The following is a 21119-nucleotide window of genomic DNA, read 5'->3' as shown; positions in this document are numbered from 1 at the left end:
TCCTACAGATATGTACTATTGTTTTAAAGGATGGAGATGCAAGTTCACTTAACATTACTGAATTCAATACAGCTTTTTGTCATTACATATTTTCTTCAGTCAACAGGAACTAACATTAGAAATAGTATCCTATAGAGGCTCTCAACATTTTCTGCCATGGAAGAGGTCTTTTCTTGAGACTGGGTGGATTTTCCTTATTTCTTCAATAGGAACCGAGAATCATGAAAAATTAAGTCACATATTTTGAACTGCTTCGAAAGTTTTGAGGGCAGATCTATGTAAGTTAATGTAATGTAAGAAAATTCCGAAGTTAACGTTTTGTGTGATGTGAAATGCAGTTAATTTACTAGCAAGACAAAAAATACCTTTAAATGAAGCAGAACCAGAGAAACTATTGGCATCCATAGCCAGCCTGGTAAAGCCTATCTGGAAACACACTAGTGTCAGAAACACCAAGGGACTCAGGGTGACGGGGTTCCTCAGGCCCAGCTCCACCTTACTTCCAGCCAAGGCTCAAAGGACAAACTGAGGAGTGCTCGTACCTACAGAACTTAGTAGAGCAGAGCAACCTGCAATCCCCAGAGGACTCGATCACTGAATTCTTATACAGCTGAGGCAGTCTGCCCTACATATCTAAATATTCTGTTCTAAGGTAGCTAGTGATTTCCAAAGCCTGGCTTCAACGTCATGAACCAACCTGTTATTTTCACCTTCGGCACAGATCTGACATGGGGAAGTAGATTTGGGACATGAAATCGTAGTATTCAGAGAAATACCCAGGCTCGTTACAGGTTCAGGGCACCTCTAAGTCTAATTAATAGTCAACCTTAGAAGCTCTTTGAAAAGCCACTAAAAAGGAGGAAGGGGGCTACTGCTTATCCTCCCACTTGGAAAAGTCAAGAAATAGGGCTCTAGATTCTAACACAAGAATAAGAAGTATATCCCATGACATGCGTTCTTCGAGTATGAAGGAGAACTGCATGAGAAGCACGGACGAATCATGAGAGCAAGTATTTACATATGCTTACGACGAGCCAGCCCATCTTTTAGGGACTTCCCAAGTATGAGCTTATTCATGATCAACTCCATGAGATGGGAATGGAGAGAATCCCCATTTGATAGATGAGAAAACGTAAGGTCCCACAGCTGGGCGTGGAGGAGCCGGGATTCACACCCCGGCAGCCTGGGCTCAGCATCCTTGCTCTTCACGACTGCACTACAAGCAACTGGTCTGTGAAGCACTAGGACCACAGTGAGAACACAAGCACATCCAAGGCACCAGGGCGTGCCATGTGCTTTGCCTAGAGGGGCCACTCATACATGGTAGGCGTGGCTGGTGGGTGGGGTCATAAGGAAGTACCAGTGGCCCCGGAGTCACCTCCACCTGCACCTCCAGGGCTGGGTTATTCTGCCTGCCCCTGCTCTAGGATGAGCCTCCACGCAAGGGGCGTGTCACCTCTGTCCCTCCTCCTCTCTCCTCTGGGCAGAGGTTTTAAGGGGAAGAGCCAGGTGTAAACAGAACACTCAGGCTGAACTCCTCACACGCAGTGAATGCTTGGGCTACTTGCTCCTCTGAACAGGAGGCCTCCAGGGCTGGGCCAACTGTAACTCATGGGCTAAATCCTGCCCATCCCTTGTTTTCGTACAGTTTTACTGGAACACAGCCATGCTCGTTCATTTACATATTGTCCATGGTCCGTGGCTGCTTCTGTACTACCACAGTGGGGCTGAGCAGTTACTACAGAGACCACGTGGCCCACAAAGCCTAAAATACTTACTATCCGGCCCTTTATGGAAAAAGTATGCCAACTCCTGTCCTAGGGGCTTCCAGGGAACAAGGAGATTGGAAAACCCTATTGTCAAGATCAAGAAGCTTGTCATTTCTCTGAATGCGGCGAAACACGCAACGAAGGAAAAGGTATTCCACATCATAGTTTTAAAGGATTTCCCGTCCTCTGGCTCTTACCCTTCGTCTCCTGAGGCAAACTCCTTCTGACCAAGTGTGCCCGGCCCCCACGTCCGTCCCTTCTTCTTGGGGGCCCGCTTCTCCTCCTCTTCCCCCTCCTCCTTGGGGACGACACAGCTCCGTCCCCAGGTTTTGCTGCTTTCGCCTGGTGTCACTGTGAATAACAAAGGTCGAATGGGAGCTGGAAAGCAGAGAGGTCCCCCCAAACTAGCCTCTCCCCGACCGGACACGCACACTCACATAATTGGAGCTGCGGGGGATAGTCAGACCTTGTCAAAAACTTTGTGCCCGAGTGGAGCCTGCCAGGTAAGTAAAGGAGTTCCCAGCCAGCACTCACTCAGTGCTTTCCAAGTACCAAACGTGAGAAAACCTCCCAGATTCTCCCGAGTCCAGCATAAAGTGGGCACTCAGGCCGGCCAGTCACCAGAGCTCCAAGCAGACCTGACTCCGGGAACATGTTTTCTTGCCGGGGACTGGCTTGTGGGGGGGCGAGGTGGCGGGTGAGGAAGTAGGTGAGAGATAAGGGGTAAGGAAGATGTAGAAGTGAAGACATTTTGGTAAGAAAGTGCTGGAAAGGAAGAAAGTGAGGAATTCAACACTGTGGAGAAGGAAGTCAGGGGTAGGAGAGGGGGAAGGAACAGGCCTGGAGAAATGTAACAGATAGGAGAGGAGGTGCCTTCTTCTGACCCTGATACCTTAGAGCAAGGGTTGAAAGCCAAATCCTTCAGAGACTGGCCTTATATCATAAATGGATGGAGTGACCCAGTTCCCAGAAAACAGGGAGTTGAGGGGACTGAGGCAAAATACAGAGCGTACGGAAAAAAAGAATCCACTGGTTTGATTTGATTTTTCAAGGAAAGCCAGAAATCCAGGTCTTGGGGGGGGTTTTGATGAAATCTCTCTATCTTTAAATTAGGGCATACAACACACTTTACATATATGCATATATGTGTGTCTGTATAAGTTCTTTTTAATAAACACCGTCATAAAATAAAATTGGTTCGGATTCGGCCTATCACAAAGTAGCTGGCAAGTTTACCTTGGAACCTACACTTTGACAAAGCCCTTTCCTGGGAAGCATGGAAAAGAAAAACCATGATGCCCCAAACGTGGCAGCGAGGGCACAAGGTCCCCAGGCCAGGGTACCTTCATCGCATCCCAGATTGCTTTGTAATCCACTAAAGAGCCCGCTGGTACCCACAAACCCCTTTGCTGGTGTCTCACTAAGAGTGAAAGGGTCAAGGTCATGGAGAGATGAGGCGGGGGGTAAGGGTCTGCGTACACATGTGCGTGTGTATACATATTGTGGAGGAGAGGTGGCAGAGTTATGGACGGAGCCAGCCTGGACCAGCTGGTGGCTGGACAGAGCAGGGGACAGGTGCCCCTGGTGTGTTCTGGCCCCAACTAATTTGGGAAACAGCCTCACACTGGATGGCTCGCAGGCGAGGGATGATGGTGGGGCTCGCAGGAGGGCTAGAGCGGCTGTTGATGAGACTCTTCCTTTTATCCATGGTGGGCGAGGCCTGTACCGTGAACTTGTGCTGGAAATCTGCTTGGGGAAAGACAAACAGATGCGTGTGCATTAGGATTTTCCCATTCTCAAGTTCCTATGAGCTACAAGGATATATACTGCAACACAGGGAATAGAGCCAATATTTTATAATAACTCTAAATGGAGTATAACCTTTAAAAATTGTGAGTCACTATGTTGTACACCTGAAACTTGTGTAATATTGTACAACAACTATACCTCAGTTAAAAAAAAATTCCTATGAGAGAACTGACACTTCCTGGCAGACTTGAGGGACAGGCCCTATTTCCTGAGAAGCTCCTTTTCACCTGGGAAATGTTCTCTTTCAGAATCATTTCTTTTTCCCATAGGGACATGGCAAGATGGACGTATGAAGAGAAGGAAACTTCATTACCCAAGTGAACTTCATCATATCGTTTCCATAAAGCCGTCTATATAATGTACATATGTCTATATAATGTATATAGGTGTAGCAAGTACGTGCTTAGAATAGTTTTTAAAAATATCATGAGACCTTGTCGATTATTCTAGGAAATCTAACTTAAAATTCTCCATCTCATACAGTCTATCCGTACACGCCTCCTTTTCTCAGGGACCAAAGCAGGGAGACTGATGCTCCTCGATAAGTGCGGGGTACCAGGACTAACCCACAGAACCTGGGGAAGTGAGGGAGATGCGGTTAATGGTCCAAATTCTGATGTATTCCAAAGGCATTTACAGCGTACATGAGGAATGTAAAATGTACATTCTCTGAGTTTCTGAGCTTCGTTCTCCCCATCTATCAAAAGGCTATAAAAAAGATCTGCATGTTTGCGCCTAGGTCTCCCCTCTAGACTGTGATCTCCCTGTAGGGGAGCTCCATGGCTTTTCTATCTGCTGCCTTAGCACACAGCAAGATGCTGGCACGTGCCAGATGCTCCAGAGGTGCTTAAAGACTCTGTGTTGCCTGAAAAGAAAAAAATGTGCAACGACACATTCACTGAATTTCACGAGGTGGATTCTCTTGTCTGTACCTAAGCCACCGTCCCAGTGCTTAAAGTCATCCACTACTATTCCTATTATGCCATTTCCCCTTGGCTCCTTGTACTTCTAATAAGCTTGCTTCCTGGGGCCTTACAGACTCAGAATACAATGAACTTTATTTACATAACACACACTTGAGTACTTACCTCCCTCCGTGGGTACGTTACGCCCCACAGAGATTCTAATTCATAGTTTCATATTTCTTTGCATTTTCCCAAGGCTGTACCTGCTGCAAATGTACCTTTGTTCAGCTAATGTGTTTCTGAAAGGTTATGTGTAAATCAAATCCTTAAACGTTCATCCTAATCTCAACCGCACACAGAGAGCTAATTATTTACAGAAACCCTGAGATGAGTTATTTTGCAGACTCACACGCACGTACACACATACCCTGGGGTTCTTTTCCCCCCGTGACATATTCCTTCTCCAGGTTTGCCTATAGTGAGATGTGCCTGTGTGCACGGCCGTGCTACTCGCAGCCTGCAGCCAGGCCTGGCACACTCACGGCCTTCCCCTCATATTCTGTGTGTAGTCAAACTACAAAATCCCCCTGGAAGGCGGAAGCTTTCCATCAGGCCACGCTTTCCACGGAATAGAATGGACCTTCCTAAACCAGCTCCGTGATGAGCCCTGGGGTCTCACGTTTCTGAGCTCAGTCCCTGGTTCCCACAGAACCCCTGCCACACCAGCCCCTCGGTCCACTCCCACCTCCCCCAGGTCCCCGGACACCAACCGGAAGGGAGGCTGATGCGGTTTCCATCCTTGAGCTTCAGTCGGTTCTTCCTGAACTTGCCCTTGCGTTTCTTGACCCGGGGCTTCTCCTGGCACAGCTGGTGGATGATGATGTGGAGCTCCCGCTGCAGGATGTCGATCTCCCGCTCGGCCAGCTCCCGCTCCCGGCGCCGCAGCAGCTCCTCCTGGTTCTTCTGCTGGAGTGCGGCCCGCGTCAGCTCCTCCTCCCAGGTGTGCAGCTCCTGCCAGGCAGGTAGAACCATGGCGGGGGTGTGTGTGGCAAGTGGTCCGTGCAGAGGGGGCTCGCCCCTGGGGCGCCAGTGCTCATAGCAGCCTGGACAGCTCTCCTCGGACACCCCACGCTTCAGTCCCCAGCGGAGGTGGGGGCTCAACAGCTGGCTGGAAAAGGAACACCTGACCACTGCAAACGGAGGCCAGGCAGGCTCCGAAGAGCCGTCCTGAGGATACAGCTCGAGGAGCCACAGGCCAAGCCCTGGAGACGGGGGCTGATAGTGCCCTGTGCCCCTTGATTGACTGATTAAAATTACCTGTGACCAGGACAAACGATGGCGTTTGGGTGGAAAATATAATCATATACTCAAATTTTACAGATTTGGTTCTATTTTGATTTTTTCTTTCTGTTACATAAAGGAAAGTTTTTTAAAACCAGAGCCAACTTACTGTGATCTAGCTTAAAATGTGCGTGCTGTGAATGAATCACCCTCCAGGCATCGCCTAACATTCAAATGAAAATAAATGTATTTCCAGGGTGGCTGTTCAAAAGGTTCGTGAGGCGCGTCATCTAAATCTTTGTTCACTTGGTGAGTGAATCCACTGAGCGTGTGGTTTAAACTGGCACCTTATCTAAAAGGACAACCATTTGCTCTGGAAGGATGGGGACAGCACAGCAAAGAGAAGAGGGAACATTTCCTGAAGTCTTTGCCAGGCACTTTCTCTAGAAGGTGGGCAGAACCTCTTCCCTCCCTCCCCTTTTTCCTCCTGCATGAATTCACAAAGGAACTCACCATGGAATTCCTGGAAAGAGGTGGGGGCTTATGGCATCAGGAAATAGGAGAGAGCCCAGGAAAGAGAACAAAGCATGCGTATAAAATTTAAACATGTGGACTCTAAACTGTTAACACTGGTTACCGCAGGCCTAGGATCGAAGTCGGGTGGAGGCAGAGGACTAAAACTTAAGAAGCTTTCATGTCAACAACCTGAGAGAACCATGTCTAAAAAGGGAGAAGTTTTCTTCAAAAAAGTAGCCAGAGCAACACTTCTGTGGTTGAAATTCAAAATTCTCAATGAAATGCTCCCCTATAAGAAGTCATTCTGGACTAGAACAAACTATAGAAATGGAACCCAGGGCTAGAAAATAGTATGTGAACACATATCGGGGAAGCAGAGCAGCGGGCAGAGAGCAGAAGAGAAAACAAACAAAATGGGAATAAAGTATTCTGATGAAAGGAGTTTTCCGTTCAACTTGCCTTCTATTCTCAAGAGTATATGAAAATGACCATAAAAATGATAGAAAGGAGAAAAATGAGAAGAGGATGAGCACCTTGAAAGTTGTCTGGTACGTGGTAGGTCCTCAGTAGTTGCTGATTAACTGCTGAGTCGATGAATGAATGAGAGAAAGAAGGAGGAGGAGAGAGAAGACAATTTTATAAATGCAGGTCCTTCGTTATGGGAACATGGATTCATCACAGTGCCTGAGAAATGAGCTTGAACTTTTGAACTTCTCCTTCTTTGATGAAATAAGCCCCAAATAAGCCCCAAAGATTAACTGTTGTGCGTCCTCCACCTCCTTGGCTTCCCGGTCCCACTGCTTTGTTTTCACCATCAGAACAAAAACACATCGAAGATTCAGAAAAATTATTCCTGGTTGGTTATTTTGCTGCTAAATGGGAAAGCTGAAAATTAGTTCGAGCTAATCTCAGCCTTCCTAAGTCCTCTCTCCTGCATGCTTTTGTCTAAGGGATGACTTGGGTTTAAGCTCCTTCCTTTAAGGGAACTTGAACCCCAGCCCAGAGACCAATCCATCCTCACATACACAGAAGCAGCAGTAGGTTGAGACAACCTGAAGAGTGAATCATACGGGAAAACAGGACATTTATGGAGCCCTCAACTATGGTACCATATACCTGGAAACCCTCCAGCGTGGTAAATCCCCTTCTTGCGAAACACCTATTTGGGTATCAACTCCATAGTATGCCAATCACATCTTCCACATACAATGATTTAAGAGGAATCTCTCCAGAGAGAAAGCTAATGAGCTTTCTTGCCCAACTCCAAGCCTTATAATGGAGCGGTATCACAGCATGGGTGTTAAAAGCAAGGACTCTGGAACAAAGTAGCTGATTTGTGGCCTTGAGCAATTAAAATGGGCATCACATGTTATATGGAGTTAACAGCACCCATATCACAGGACTGTAATACATCAGGCAATTATTACCTTATTATGCAAGATTATGTAAGAATTCATATAAATCACTCATAACAGAGCATGGCAAATAGCACATGCTCTACAAATGTTAGCTATTACGAGAATTGCTTTGACTTTTTCTAGTAACTACCTCCTGACAAAATCCAACTTTCATTTTTCTTATTGGCTGGTACCCTTATAATTCCATCAATCAAAAGAAATAACCATGGAACTATATTCAATATCCTGTGATAAACCATAATGGAAAAGAATATGAAAAAGAATGCATATATATATATATATATATAAAATATATAACTGAGTCACTTTGCTGTATAGCAGTAATTAACACAACATTGTAATTCAACTATACTTCAATAAAAAATAAATTTAAAAAAAGAACAAGGAATAAGCAGGAGTCAGTGATTTAGCAATCTCAAAAAAGGCCAGGAACTCTGGGGTTCTTCTAGTTGGAATAGAACTAGTAATTGGAACAGTCTCTTTTAATCATTCTGCTCAATGGTCAGTACAGATCCACCCCTCTCTCCCCCGGGTCCTTAAAGAATTGTCATAAGCTCACTGCATCCCCCTGCAGAATGCTCCCTGACTTGCCAAACAGCACAAGGATTGCTATGTTGCATCAAAAGAGTTATATCTTCAAATCAGCTCCAGAAATGATTTTTAAGTCCTTTGTTTAGGGAAACGATGATATTGGAAAGAAAATGGTTTTGGAATCAGAAGACCCCAGTTCAAGATTCTGCCTCCTCACTTACCAGCTGTGTGACTTTAGACAGACACTGACCCTCAGCTCTGAGATGAAAAAGTTAATAACACCTGCCCTACATGCTGGCAGCAGGGGCCATAAGACTCCTGGATGAAATGGGTGAAGAGGTCTCATCAGACCTTTCAAGTGAAAGAACTGGGAAGCCATAAAGATAATTTTACATTCTACTATTATTATACTGCTTCCCAAATTTCCACAGAGGGGAGTGAGAAGGGAAAGAAGAAATTAACCAAGTCTATCCATGGACATCCCTTGGGCCCCTAGCCACAGGCCCCGCAGGATAAACAACAGAACTACTTTGATTAGCTTCCTCTGTGTGATGCTGACTGCTAGCCAGACACTACGGGCATAGAGAGGGGCCATTTAAGGAATGGTCTCCAAAACAAAAAGGCAAATGGGCTATGGGTCTCTGAACTCCTCAGTTGGTTCAGCCTTTCAGCCCTTTTCATAAAAACATGAAAAATGCCAAACAACTTCAGACTCATGGTATTTTTAGCCCCATATGGTGTTTGTGATTCTGATCCCCAAAGACACTGGCAGGATGTTCTGATAATTGCTCTCAGTATTGAAGTATCCCTACATCCAGTTAAACCCCTTCTAGAAGTCCACTGCAGAACAAAGAAAGCTTTCTAGAACGCTCTCGTATTTCCAGCCGGCGGGGCGAGACACGCTGCTGGTACTTGCCCAGCCGTGCTCCTCCTCCAGTTTGGACAATAAAGTAGATACTCTGCAAGGACAGCTTTGGATTCCTGACTCCCCCCACTTATTCCTGCCACATCCCAAAAAGAAAGAAAACTTCTCCATCGTTTCAGGTCACACCTGAGGCCTGGAGAACTCTCCATGTTAAAGCCAGGAAGGAAAAAGCTGTTCTGTTGCCACAAACCAAGCAGGAACGTGGTCGTGTCAGAACCGGTCCAGAGGCCCCAGTGGAGAAGATCCACTAATTCAATGCATACCTTTTGCTTCTCTTTCTTACCTTTTCTTTGGCCCTGAGTTGGTCAAACATCTCCTGAATCTCATGTTTCCAGTCATCTTGCAGGCAGTGGAAGGAGTCCTTGGGCATTTCAAAGAAACCAGACTCCTCTATGGTAGTTAGCTGGTCCAGGATATTCGTGAAAGATGGTCGTGAATGGGGGTCAGGATTCCAGCAATCTGCATGGGGCACAGGAGTCAGCAGGAAGCATTAGCGGACAGAGGCAAATGTAAGATTTAGGGTATGACGTGACCTCATTTGACAGAAAACCACCTCTCATTTCTCCTTCCAGAAATAGAGACTGGGACTTAGGGAACCCCAAACAGGGCTCAGGAAGTAAAGCAATCTGCCCAACATCACAATCACCAACAGTGAAGCTGGAAACCCAGTGCAGCAGCTCTGCACCCATTCCATTCTCACTACTGATTTCACATAGGTAAGGCAAGTCCAAAGCGTTTTCTTGCATGAACTACAGCTACCACAGTTTATCAAGTTACTACACGATTCCAGTCCTGACAATGGGTAACTACACCTTGGGCCCCAATTTCCCATAAATAAATGAGCTACCCTTCCCCAACTCAATGAGCTGATGAGAAGGCAAGGATGAAAAGCCTGGGAGTCAGGAAAAGTGAATTCTATCCACTCTCAGCTGAGCCACTAACCAATGGAGTGACCACCTATCCATTTAACCTCTCTCAGCTTAGGATTTCTCACTGACAAAATCATAGGGCTTGCCGAGGTGAATTTTAGAATTCCTTTCTTCATAGATCTTCATTTCTATATGTAAGACACTCAGAGGTCTTGAGATAAAAGCTGCTATACCTTCTTACTTTGGATTAAATAATAATATTCTGAAGCACTGGATAGCAGCCTTCAGTTTCTAAGCTACGTTCTGCAGTCACTAGATGGACAGAAGGGACATCGGTGACACCAGTGTAGCAGGGTGCTGACATCATCGTGTAGTAGCTCTTCCAACCATCTTCAGGATTCCTCCCTGACTGACTCATACTTCACCTCCTCTTTCAGTTACTGACCCTGCAGAACTGGCCACAATCTATCGAGTGCCGATAGAAAAATAAACGGTCTCCAGTTTTGTTCCAGCCAGGGGGCACTCACCTTCCATGAGTTTGGCAAAAGGTTCCGGGCATGTAGAAGGAATGGGAAGGGCAAGCTTGTTCATGGCCACTCCATAAGCGACTGCTAAGCCATCGATTCCTCGGAAGGGCACCTCACCGGTCAGGAGCTCCCAAAGCAGCACCCCATAGCTAAGGAGAGGAAGAAGACAGAAGCCGCACCATGAACCATAGGTGCAACTTCATGCAAATATCTCGCGAGGCTTTGACGAGCATCCCACATCCTCTCTGACATGTAGGGAGACTAACAAAACAGAAGTACTGCTATAATATAAAAGGGAGACCATAAAGCCTACCGGCTATAAGCGAACACTCTGGAGTCGAGCACACTTGGTCTTTTTCCTCAAATTCCTTATGTGTGAAGTGCAAATAACACAAGCAGTCTGACAAGGCTGTCATGAAATGAAATGCACTGCTCTAGTGTTTTAATCAGTGCTCAAGGGCCACGTCTATTTTGTGGTTGCTATTGTGAATGTAATAAACTGGGAGAAGAGGCAGGCTTCTGGGAATACATTTTTTCCTGCTTTAAGAAAACTTCAGCTTAAGTCACAGATACATTATTTTTTATTTTTTTTAATTTTATTGAAGTATAGTTGACTTATAATGCTGTGTTTAATTTCTGCTGTATAGCAAAATGATTCACTTATACATATATATATTCTTTTTCATATTCTTTTCCATTATGGTTTATCACAGGATATTGAATATAGTTCCCTGTGCTATACAGTAGGACTTTGTTGTTTATCCATCCTGTATACAATAGTTTGCATCTGCTAATCCCAAATTCCCAGTCCTTCCCTCCCTCCCCCCCTCCCCCTTGGCAACCACAAGTCTGTTCTCTATGTCTATGAGTCTGTTTTTGTTTCGTTGATATGTTCATTTATGTTGTATTTTAGTTTCTACATATAAGTGATATCATACGGTATTTGTCTTTCTCTTTCTGACTTACTTCACTTAGTATGATAATCTCTAGGTCCATCCATGTTGCTGCAAATGGCATTATTTCATTATTTTAATGGCTGAGTAACATTCCATTGCGTATATATACCACATCTTCTTAAACCAATCGTCTGTTGATGGGCACATGGGTTGTTTCCATGTCTTGGCTATTGTAAACAGTGCTGCTATGAACATAGGGGTACATGTATCTTTTCGAGTTATAATTTTGTATGGATATATGCCCAGAAGTGGGATTGCTGGATCATATAGCAACAGATACATTTTTTTTTAGCTTTATAAAAGCAGAGAGATGACCACTCAAAACAAACATATTTTGCTCCTGTGAAAGATTTCTTTCAGTGCCCACTAGGTTGAATAGATTCCTGCCCCCGTCAGCGTGAGTGCATCCTTAACGGTGACCTCTGTCTGATTCAAAGGGGAAAGTTTCACAAGGGTGGACTGCATCGGTAGAGCAGAGCAGCGCATCAGCTGTGAGGGCTTCAAGTTCTTTCCCTACCTTTCAAGTCCACATGAAGAATTTCTTTTCACACGTTCTGTGAGTTAGGGAATGGGGAGCACAACGCTTACGGAATAATTATTCTATGAATTCACAAGCAGAACCAGGCAAACTCATGTAGTGTTTAATCCTTCCAGGAATAAGTCAGGACCAGAAACCATAAGGCCATGAACAGTTGGAAGAGGGCCTCTCCTTATATTTTCAACACAAAGCTCAATTTTTTGGTAATACTCATCAGTAGTTTACAACCAACAAGAAGACATATTTATTTAAAAAAAAAAAAATAAACCCAGCAACTATTCGATCATGGTACCTTGTATGTGCAGCATGCTAAGACATTTACAAACATGATCCTCAATCCCTACAACAAACCTGCAAGATAAGTATTATCATCATTTTGCAGATGAGGAAAGCAAGTTCTAGATAGGGTTAGCAGCATATATTAAGGGCATATGTGGAGTAAGTCACGGTGGACCTGGACCAATTCTCAATTCTTTCTCCCTAGAATGCCCTTCGACCAGTTCTCTGCTTGGTAAACTCTACTAATCATCTTTCAAGATATGATTCAAATGTACCATCATTTATTCACTCATTTTAAACATCTACTAAATATCTACTATGCATCAAACTCAATGCCAAGAACTGGGATACAGGATAAAAAAAACACAGATCTTATCCACAAAGAGACTACCAAGAGGAATAGAAAAAGCATCAATTAGAATATGGAAAGAGGAGTCACAACAGAGATACTATGACAGCACAAAGGAGGGTCACCTACACCAGACCAGGACGGAGGCAGGAGGTAGCTGAACCCTGAGTGAAACTTTGCTAATTGAGGGAGGAGCCAGGGCTCCAGAGACAGGGATCAGAGAGCACAACAGCATGGGCTTGCCCTCAAGGGATCCCATGGCATGGCCTGGCATGGCTCCAAAGGAGAGCAATGTGCCCACCAATGTGCCAGGACATCCCGGGGGTCTCTACAGAGGGACCCTCGGAGTGGACTGGCCAGTGTCCTTGGACAATGGCTTTCCCCGAGTGAGCCCCCCAAATACTGTAATTTTCTTTATGTATTTTGACAGAAAAAAAAAAAAAAAGCCTAGTAGACTGGTAGTTGCAGGTCTTGTCTTGTCCTGACAAGAAGGCGGATCTTAGTCTGAGGCTGATGGGAACAACTGGACACTTTAGGAAGCCTCCTGACACCACAGCATGTTACTCAGCCCTTGTTTGCGCTGTCAGGTATTCTAGTCGTTTGTTTACCAGCCTGTGGGCTCCTAAAGGGCAGGGACAGTAGTTCCTAATCTTTGCATTCTCAGGGTCTTGCCCAGGCTCTGGGATGCCTAGGCCCTCACATAATGAATGATTGGTGGGTGGGTGTAAGAGTGAGTGTGTAGTCAGATGGTCCTTCAGGCTGCCCTGGGTGCCCCAGAGTAAGCCCCAAATATCATCAAGAACTATACTAGGACACTTCCTGCCAAACCTTTCATGTGACTTATCCAGACAGCAGTCATGCTGGGCAGTGTCCACCCAGTGACCTCTACGAGCTCTCAGCGTTGCTAACTAGATTCCCGGTTACAGAGACTCCCATCTTCAGTTGCCTGCTCTCGGCATTACTGCCCACTTCCACCCTGAGGAACAAAAACTCAAGTTTCCGAAACCCCTTTCTTCCATCCAGGCAAAGACAATCGATGTCCCAAGCCTAACCACCTGGAAAGACAGGGTGTTTTCGAAGATCCAAACACGCGTCCTGTTTGTGTCCTGGCGTTTCCTCTGTGATGGTGTTTACACTGAGCTCTACTCCGTGGAGATGTCTCAGGCCACCTGGAAGGGAAAGAAGCCAGGGACCCTCCCCTCCCAGCTTCCACAAGGGCAGCTCTGCTCTCACCTGGCTTGGTCCTTTGTTAATGGGCATTCCGTTCCATTTGAAGGGCTCTACAACTAGGAAAAGTGGGAGAAGTGCTACTCAAGAAAGACTTAGACAGACTTGAGTCGAATGCCTGCATTACCACTTACAGCCGTGGGACCTTCAGAAAGCAAGTTCACCTCTCCAAACCTGTTTCCTCATCTGTGTAACAGAGACAGCAATCCCTACCTCATAGAAGAGCTCCAAGGTAAGAATAACAATAACTACCCTGCATCCTGAAACCGCCATCTATGGTTCGTAAACACCGTGTGCTTCCCTCTCGGAAAGGCCTGAAATGAGAAAGTGGCTGGGGAGAGCCGTGCCGAGGGGTACCAGCATTCAGGGAAGAAGGCTTTCTGGGGATGACTAAACCAGTCGAAGTGTTCCTCTGCCAGCGTTCCTCTGTATTTTTATAACAGAAGGTGGGTGATGTAAATGAAGGCTTGCTGCTCCTCTGTCAGGAACAGAGTCCAAAAAGGGGGCTGGAGAAACACACATTAGATGGATCTGAGCCTCAGGGAGAGGTGGACAGGAGAAGTCCACATGATTCACCTCAGGTTTAGCCTACTTTCTCGCCCTCCCAGGGTTAAGAGAAGGTCAAGAGGTCTGTTCAAGACTGTTTACAAGCAGCCTCGAAGTACCAGCTCAGCTAGAGCTCTTCCTCGGAGTCCCTTCCCCCCAGAGAAGTACCAGAGCCCACAGTGCTGCCAATGATTTCCCAAGAGTCAAAGCCTGAACCCAACCCTCAGAAATGCTCCCAGAGGTGCAGTCATCTTTTCCACTGTTTGATAATATCACATGTGGGAGAGAGATGTTTTATTTTTTTCAAAATGAAGAAGAGCCCTAGAGTGAATAGCAACCCTTCCCAACCGAAGGTGCAGCAATTCTGTACCCGTGCTGGGCCAGGGCTGTTTTTCTTATTAACCTGCATGGACTTTAAGACTGTCAACTCAGGGACCCGCCCTCCAAAAGGAGAGGGTGTCCCTTGAATGGGCTCCTGCACTTGGTCATCAGCTTGTGAGCCCACATCCCAGGAACCAAGCTGACTGTTTAATAATCTTTGGCAAAGACAACTGAACTACCATATGTGAAGGTACTCTGTAAACTGTTAGGTAACACACAATTTACTATTCTTGCTGTTAACCAGACCCTCATTCAAAATGACAACATATTTACTAACCTATGTATAAATGTGTATGTTAATATATTTATTGACATAATAAATACTTATTAACATGGCAATATGTTCATGCTCTGTTACATTCAAAAAGCAGCTCACAAAATAGAATGATCCCATTTTAAGGGATGGGTGGGTGATCACAGGAACAGGAATAAACACACCAAAATGTCAACATAGATTATCTTTAGAAGTGCGTTGTGGGTGATTTTTTCTTTTCTTTCCTTTTCTTTTTCTTTTTTTGTTTATTCATATTTTCTATTTTTTTCTATAGTGAACATGTTTTCCTTCCGTAATTTAAAAAACGTAAAACGATTAATTAACAAAATGCCTCCACCTCATCCTACACACGACAGGCAGAGAGTCGCCGTGGGACGATGGCCTCTGGCTGTCACCAGTGCCCTCCCTGCACAACACAACCAAAGGGCAGGCACTGCTTTTCTTGAGGGGGTCTGGGCCATTCTTAGCTTACGCTCCACCACAGCACAGAGGAGGCCTAGAGAACTATACTCGAAGAACAGTGAGACAAACTCAGCTGGCCCTGGGCACCCACCAACTGCAGAGGCCCAAGGCCCCGCATGAGCTCCAGGAGGGGAGTGGGAGGGAAGGGGGTTGGATTCAGGCTCGGCCCTGTACCTGACAATGAAGCCATACCCTTACCTTACACACTCAAGGCCCATAAGGTAGAAACAAGATAGAAATAAAATGATACGTGGAAGACACCAAGCCTGTTTTGCAGAATACCAGGGAAACCACAGATATGCAGACAACCTGCTGACAGCCCCTCAGGCACACTGAGGGACTAGGACAACCAATGGTGAACTTTGATAGTGAACTTTAGACATCACAGGCTGAAAATCCACCCCATGTAACATAAGAAACCCCCCTGAATTTGCACATGCAACCCATGAAGAGGCATGAAGAACAGTTGAGCCTGGGCAGAGAACTCCAGAAACGTACAAATGAACTTTCCACCGACCATTTCCCAGCCCCCGCCTCTTATTCCCTACTTCCATGATAAACATCCTGCTCAACAGCTGATCAACTGGGGAGACAGATCTGAGTATTGCCTCCTGCCTCCTCGCTTGGCCACCCTGCAATAGATCCTTTTTCTCTCTGCAAAAGACCGTTGCCTCGGTGTTTGGACTTTCCATCGTACAGCGGGAAGCAAGTCCACTTGCTTGGTCATAACAGAGTAAGTATGTATTCAACAAACATTTCTTGGAGGAATAAATGCATTACAAGTCAGTCTGGGAACCAGCTCTGCCCCGAGTTCCTAGACATGCTTTGGCCCTCTTGGGACAGGCTGCTGGGTCCCAGGCATGGTGGGCCAATCACCCTGGAAGAGGGCGCCCAAAGCGCAGGAGTAAGAGTATATAGATGGTGACGTGGCTAAAAGCACAGAGTTTCAAGAGACACATATCTAGTTCAAATCACAGCTTTACCTCTACCACCTGGGTGAACCTAGGCAACTGATTTCAATCATCTAAGCCTTGGTTACCTCATCTGTAAAACGGAAATAATAATAGCTACTTTTGGAGTCATCTCCAAATTAAAGACAAGCTTCTTGCCATGGATAAGCTCTCTTTCCCCTTTTCTGTGGGATATAATTATTCTGAAGTCACTTTCACTCAGATGTAACCATTCAGAAAAGAATAACACGCCGAGGGATGCTGAAAGGACCTGAGTTCCTGAATGATCTCAAGGTGCAAAGCTGCCCCACCAGCCTAGACAGGCTGGACTACTCTTGAAAAAGAAGTACATTTCTACCATCAGTAGGTCTCTTTGCAATAGCAGCTTAGCTTAATTAATACATTAACTAATCTCATTAGCCTACAGTCAAGCAATGAAAGTGTAGGTTGAAGCATATGAAATTGCTGCTTTTGTGGGTGAAAAACAGTTGAATATCAGGATACAGCTCAACCTAATGAGATCTAGTCAGATATTTTAAGGAAAGGAAAACTCTTTTCTTCACAATAGGTACTTCACCCATAATTAATGTGTAGTGAAATAAGATTCAATATACAGAAGCTATAAAACATCATTGAAAGAAATTAAAGAAGGTCTAAATAAACAGGAAGATATCCCATGTTCATGGATTGAAAGACAATATTATTTAGATGGCAATACTCCCCAAAGTGATCTACAGACTTAACATAATCCCCATCAAAATTCTAGCTGCCTAATTCTCAGAAACTGACAAAATGATCCTAAAATTTGTATGGAAATTGAAGAGATTTGGAATAGCAAAAATAATCTTGAAAAAGAAGAAAGTTGGAAGACTCACACTTCCTAATTTCAAAACTTAGTACAAAGCTACAGTTCTTAAAACAGGTGGCACTGGCAAAATGGGAGACACATAGATCAATGGAGTAGAATTGAGAGTCCAAAAATAAACTCTTTCATTTGTGGTGAACTGCTTCTTGACAGGGATGCCAAGACAATTCAATGAGGAAAGAAACAGTCTTTTAAACAAATGGTGCTAGGACAACTAGAAGCCACATGTAAAAGAATGAAGCCGGACTCCTACCTCACACCACATACAAAAATTAGGTCAAAATGGAACAAAACGGAACAAAATGGACCTATATGTAAGAGCTAAAGTTACAAAACTCTTAGAAGAAAACATACGTATAAAACTTCATGACTTCGTTTCTTAGATATGACACCAAAAGCACAAGCAATCAAAGAAAAAACTGATAAACCGAACGTCGTCAAAACTAAAAATGCTTGTGTTTCAAAGGATACCATCAAGAAAGTGAAAAGAAAACCCACAGAATGGGAGAAATTATTTGCACATCATGTATCTGATAAGGGACTTGTATCTGGAATATATAAAGAACCCTTTCAACATAAAAATGGAAGGACATATAACCCAATTTGAAAATTGGCAAAGGATTTGAACAGATAGTTATTCAGAGAAGATATACAAATGGCCAATAAGCACATGGAAAGATGCTCGATGTCATTAGGGAAACACAAATCAAAACCACAGTGAGATATACCACTTCACATCCACTAGGACGGCTATAATAAAAAATAACAAGTGTTGAGAGGATGTGGAGAAATTGGAACCCTCATGCATTGCTCATGGTAATGGCTGTGGTAAAAAACTGTCTGGCAGTTCCTGAAAAAGTTAAATATAGAATTACCATATGAATCAGAAAATTTCATTCCTAGGTGTATACCATCCAAGAGAACTGAAAACATATGTTCACACAAAAGCATGTAAACAAATGTCCACAGCAGCATTATTTACATTAGACAAAAAGTGAAACAACCCAAATGTCCATCAACTAAAGAACAGACAGACTGTGGTATGCCCATATGATGGAATATGATTCAGCTATTAAAAGGATGAAGTTCTGAAAAACATAGATGAACCCTGGAAACATTATGCAAATGAAAAAAGCCAGTCACAGAAGAGCACATACTGTATGATTCCATTTATATGAAATGTCCAGAAGAGGCAAATCCACAGTGACAGAAAGTAAATTAGTGGTTGCCAGGGTGTAGGGGGAGGGGTAGGGGGTATGAGGGAATGACTACTAATAGGTATTGAGGGTTTTTTTGAGTGATAAAAAAAATATTCTGGAAATAGTCAGTGGTTGTCATGGGTTGAATGGTGGCCCTGAAAAGATATGTCCATGTCCTAATACCCAGAATCCTTATTTGCAACAGAATCTGCCCCAGAGTCTCTGGAGAGAGTATGGCCCTGCTGATACCGATTTCAGACTTTTGGCCTCTAGGCTGTAAATTTGTATTGCTTTAGGCCACCAGGTTTGTGGTAATTTGTTACAGCAGCCTTAGGAAACTAATAACAATGATGATCAATGTAAAACATTGTAAATTTACTAAAAACCACTGGCTTATACATTTTAAAAAGTGCACTTTACAGTATGTGAGTAATACCTCAATAAAGCTGTTATTTAAAATATACACACACACAAGCTCACTTTACAACAAGTAAAATATACACACACAACAAGCTCACTTTACAACAAGAAGCAACAACTTCATAGATGAAATACGATGATAATCTACAGTCCTTTCTTTTGCCTACCAAGGTGATGCTACTGTCTCATGGTCATGAGGATGCTTACTCTGTAGATGCTCATCCTCCCATCAGTGGGAGAAAGATCTTTAGATCCAACATGTCCTTGTGACCTCTTGGGCTGACATTAACTAAGGGACACGGTTGGTCTAATCTTTGACTCTGCAGTTCTGGGCGCATGCTTGAGACCTATCTTTTCCCATTTCTATATCAATGCTCGACAGGCAAGACAGAGCCCTGACTGAAAGCTTAACTGGATAACTGGAAAGGATAATTTCCAGCCCACCCAGAAAAAAGAGACAGCACAAACAATACTCATCAGCTGAAGGGCTTATAGTGAGAACAAGTCCAACAGTAACAGCCACTGTTGCTAAGCAAGCCAGGGTGACCGTGGGGAAGGTCTCCAGGACTGTCTGGGTACCCTCACCACCCTGGAGGTCAGTACGCACTGCCCCTAGAATCTCCTGGTCCTTCCTAGGGAGCAATCACCAACACAAAGGGGCCTACACAGAGGTGGTACTTGCCCCCTAGCACTGGGGGGATTTCTGGCAGATGAAGGTGTTAGAAACTGTCCTTTGGCAACGTGGGATTTAGTGTAGATTGCTCTGAAGGGGTCACCTAGACCTACCTGGGGTGCCTGGGGTTCTATGCAACCCCAATTCTCCAAGTCCCGAAGCATCTGTGCAGCCAAAATAGATCTGGGGAGCGCTGACCCTGCACCTCTGGACCTTACCTCCACACGTCGCTGCCTTTGGAAAACATGGAGGCACGAATGACTTCAGGTGCCATCCAGGCATACGTCCCTGCTGCGCTCATCTTGGTGGTTCGGTGCCATTCCCGAGCCAGGCCAAAATCGGTGATCTTCAGAACCTTTTTGCTCAGGTCTCCGTTCTCCACCTTCTGGAGGATCAGTACTGGGCAAGGAAAGGAATACAGAAGAAACCAGAGTCTGCGTGAATCACGGGGAAACCACACAACACAGAGCCCTCCCGCCATCCTCTTGTCCTCTCCTGCAGGCTCCATCATGTGGCTCCCACGGGTGGCTGGTGGGAGCCGCCATCTTTAAACACCTAGGACGCACCCATTTTGGCGCCAAGTACTTTACAGGCATTATCTTCAACCCTCGCAACAACCTCATGAGGTACATACGATTGCCGTCGCTGCTCTACAAACAGGTGAGGAAGCTGAGATACAGCACCACTAAATAAATCTTCCAAGGCCACTCAACTAATAAGCCAGGACTGAAACCCTGGCAGCCTGGCTGGAGAGCCTTCCCTGCTGCCATGCCACCATACGGCCCACTCACAGCCTACCCTGCTGAGGAGCGGCTACCCGGCCTTCCTGACCTCCAGGCCACCGCTGGGCTTTGAGCACTCTCACAGCACCAGGAGTGGAGGTTGCCTGCTGGGCTTCTAAGGTTTCCGACAGTGTCTCAACAGTTTCCATGAACCTCTCCACGTGACTTTATTTAAAGTCTTAAGAAAGCATGTCTTAGTTTCAGGTGGCCAACATTGTTAACCAACTATCCTCCAATATAAAATAAAAACTAAAGAAAAAAAAAAGCAGGTCATTTGGGCAGAGATTTTCCCTTAATCCAGGAACTCAGCAGCACCCACTGGGGAGTGGCTGACAGGCTGGAGGTCAGAGGGCACACACGCTGAGGCTCACCCAACATGACGGCTCCAGCGAGAAGCATGCCCTCGTGGGAGCCAATCTCCCCCAAAAGAGCAAAAACGCCCATCGACTAAAGTGCTGTAAGCAAAGGCCAGAAACCCTGCCTGAGTCGGCAGCGAGCGAGCTCCTGGGATACGAGGAGGCCGGGCCTCCATCTCCACAGGTGGGACGGTTCCAAGGGCCCTGGGTCAGCACCACCTCTGTGGGCCAGACGCTGAGCCACCGGGAGTTCAGAGCTCTGTACACGGGATTTCAGGGAAGGAAGGGAGATTCTCTCTGCTGTTCAAGTCT

At 45.2% G+C, this 21119-nt stretch overlaps 1 protein-coding gene across 5 annotated transcripts in view; it reads right to left on the bottom strand.

Annotated features, from left to right (window-relative positions):
- Nucleotides 1-21119, bottom strand: part of MAP3K9 (mitogen-activated protein kinase kinase kinase 9) — a 77800-nt gene that overhangs the window by 13229 nt on the left and 43452 nt on the right. For all 5 annotated transcript variants that reach the window (XM_073800312.1, XM_019921958.3, XM_019921967.3 and 2 more), the window contains 6 exons: nucleotides 19888-20068; nucleotides 10551-10699; nucleotides 9438-9613; nucleotides 5254-5494; nucleotides 3393-3515; nucleotides 1967-2120 (listed from right to left, as the gene is read on the bottom strand). In XM_073800312.1, coding sequence (XP_073656413.1) covers nucleotides 1967-2120; nucleotides 3393-3515; nucleotides 5254-5494; nucleotides 9438-9613; nucleotides 10551-10699; nucleotides 19888-20068 — 1024 coding nt within the window. The remainder of the gene's footprint in view (nucleotides 1-1966; nucleotides 2121-3392; nucleotides 3516-5253; nucleotides 5495-9437; nucleotides 9614-10550; nucleotides 10700-19887; nucleotides 20069-21119) is intronic.

This window comes from Tursiops truncatus, chromosome 2 (assembly GCF_011762595.2).
Source record: "Tursiops truncatus isolate mTurTru1 chromosome 2, mTurTru1.mat.Y, whole genome shotgun sequence".
In the NCBI taxonomy this organism is placed as follows: Eukaryota; Metazoa; Chordata; class Mammalia; order Artiodactyla; family Delphinidae; genus Tursiops; species Tursiops truncatus.
Note: the sequence above shows the minus strand (reverse complement) of the source record. Positions and strands in the feature narration are given on the sequence as shown.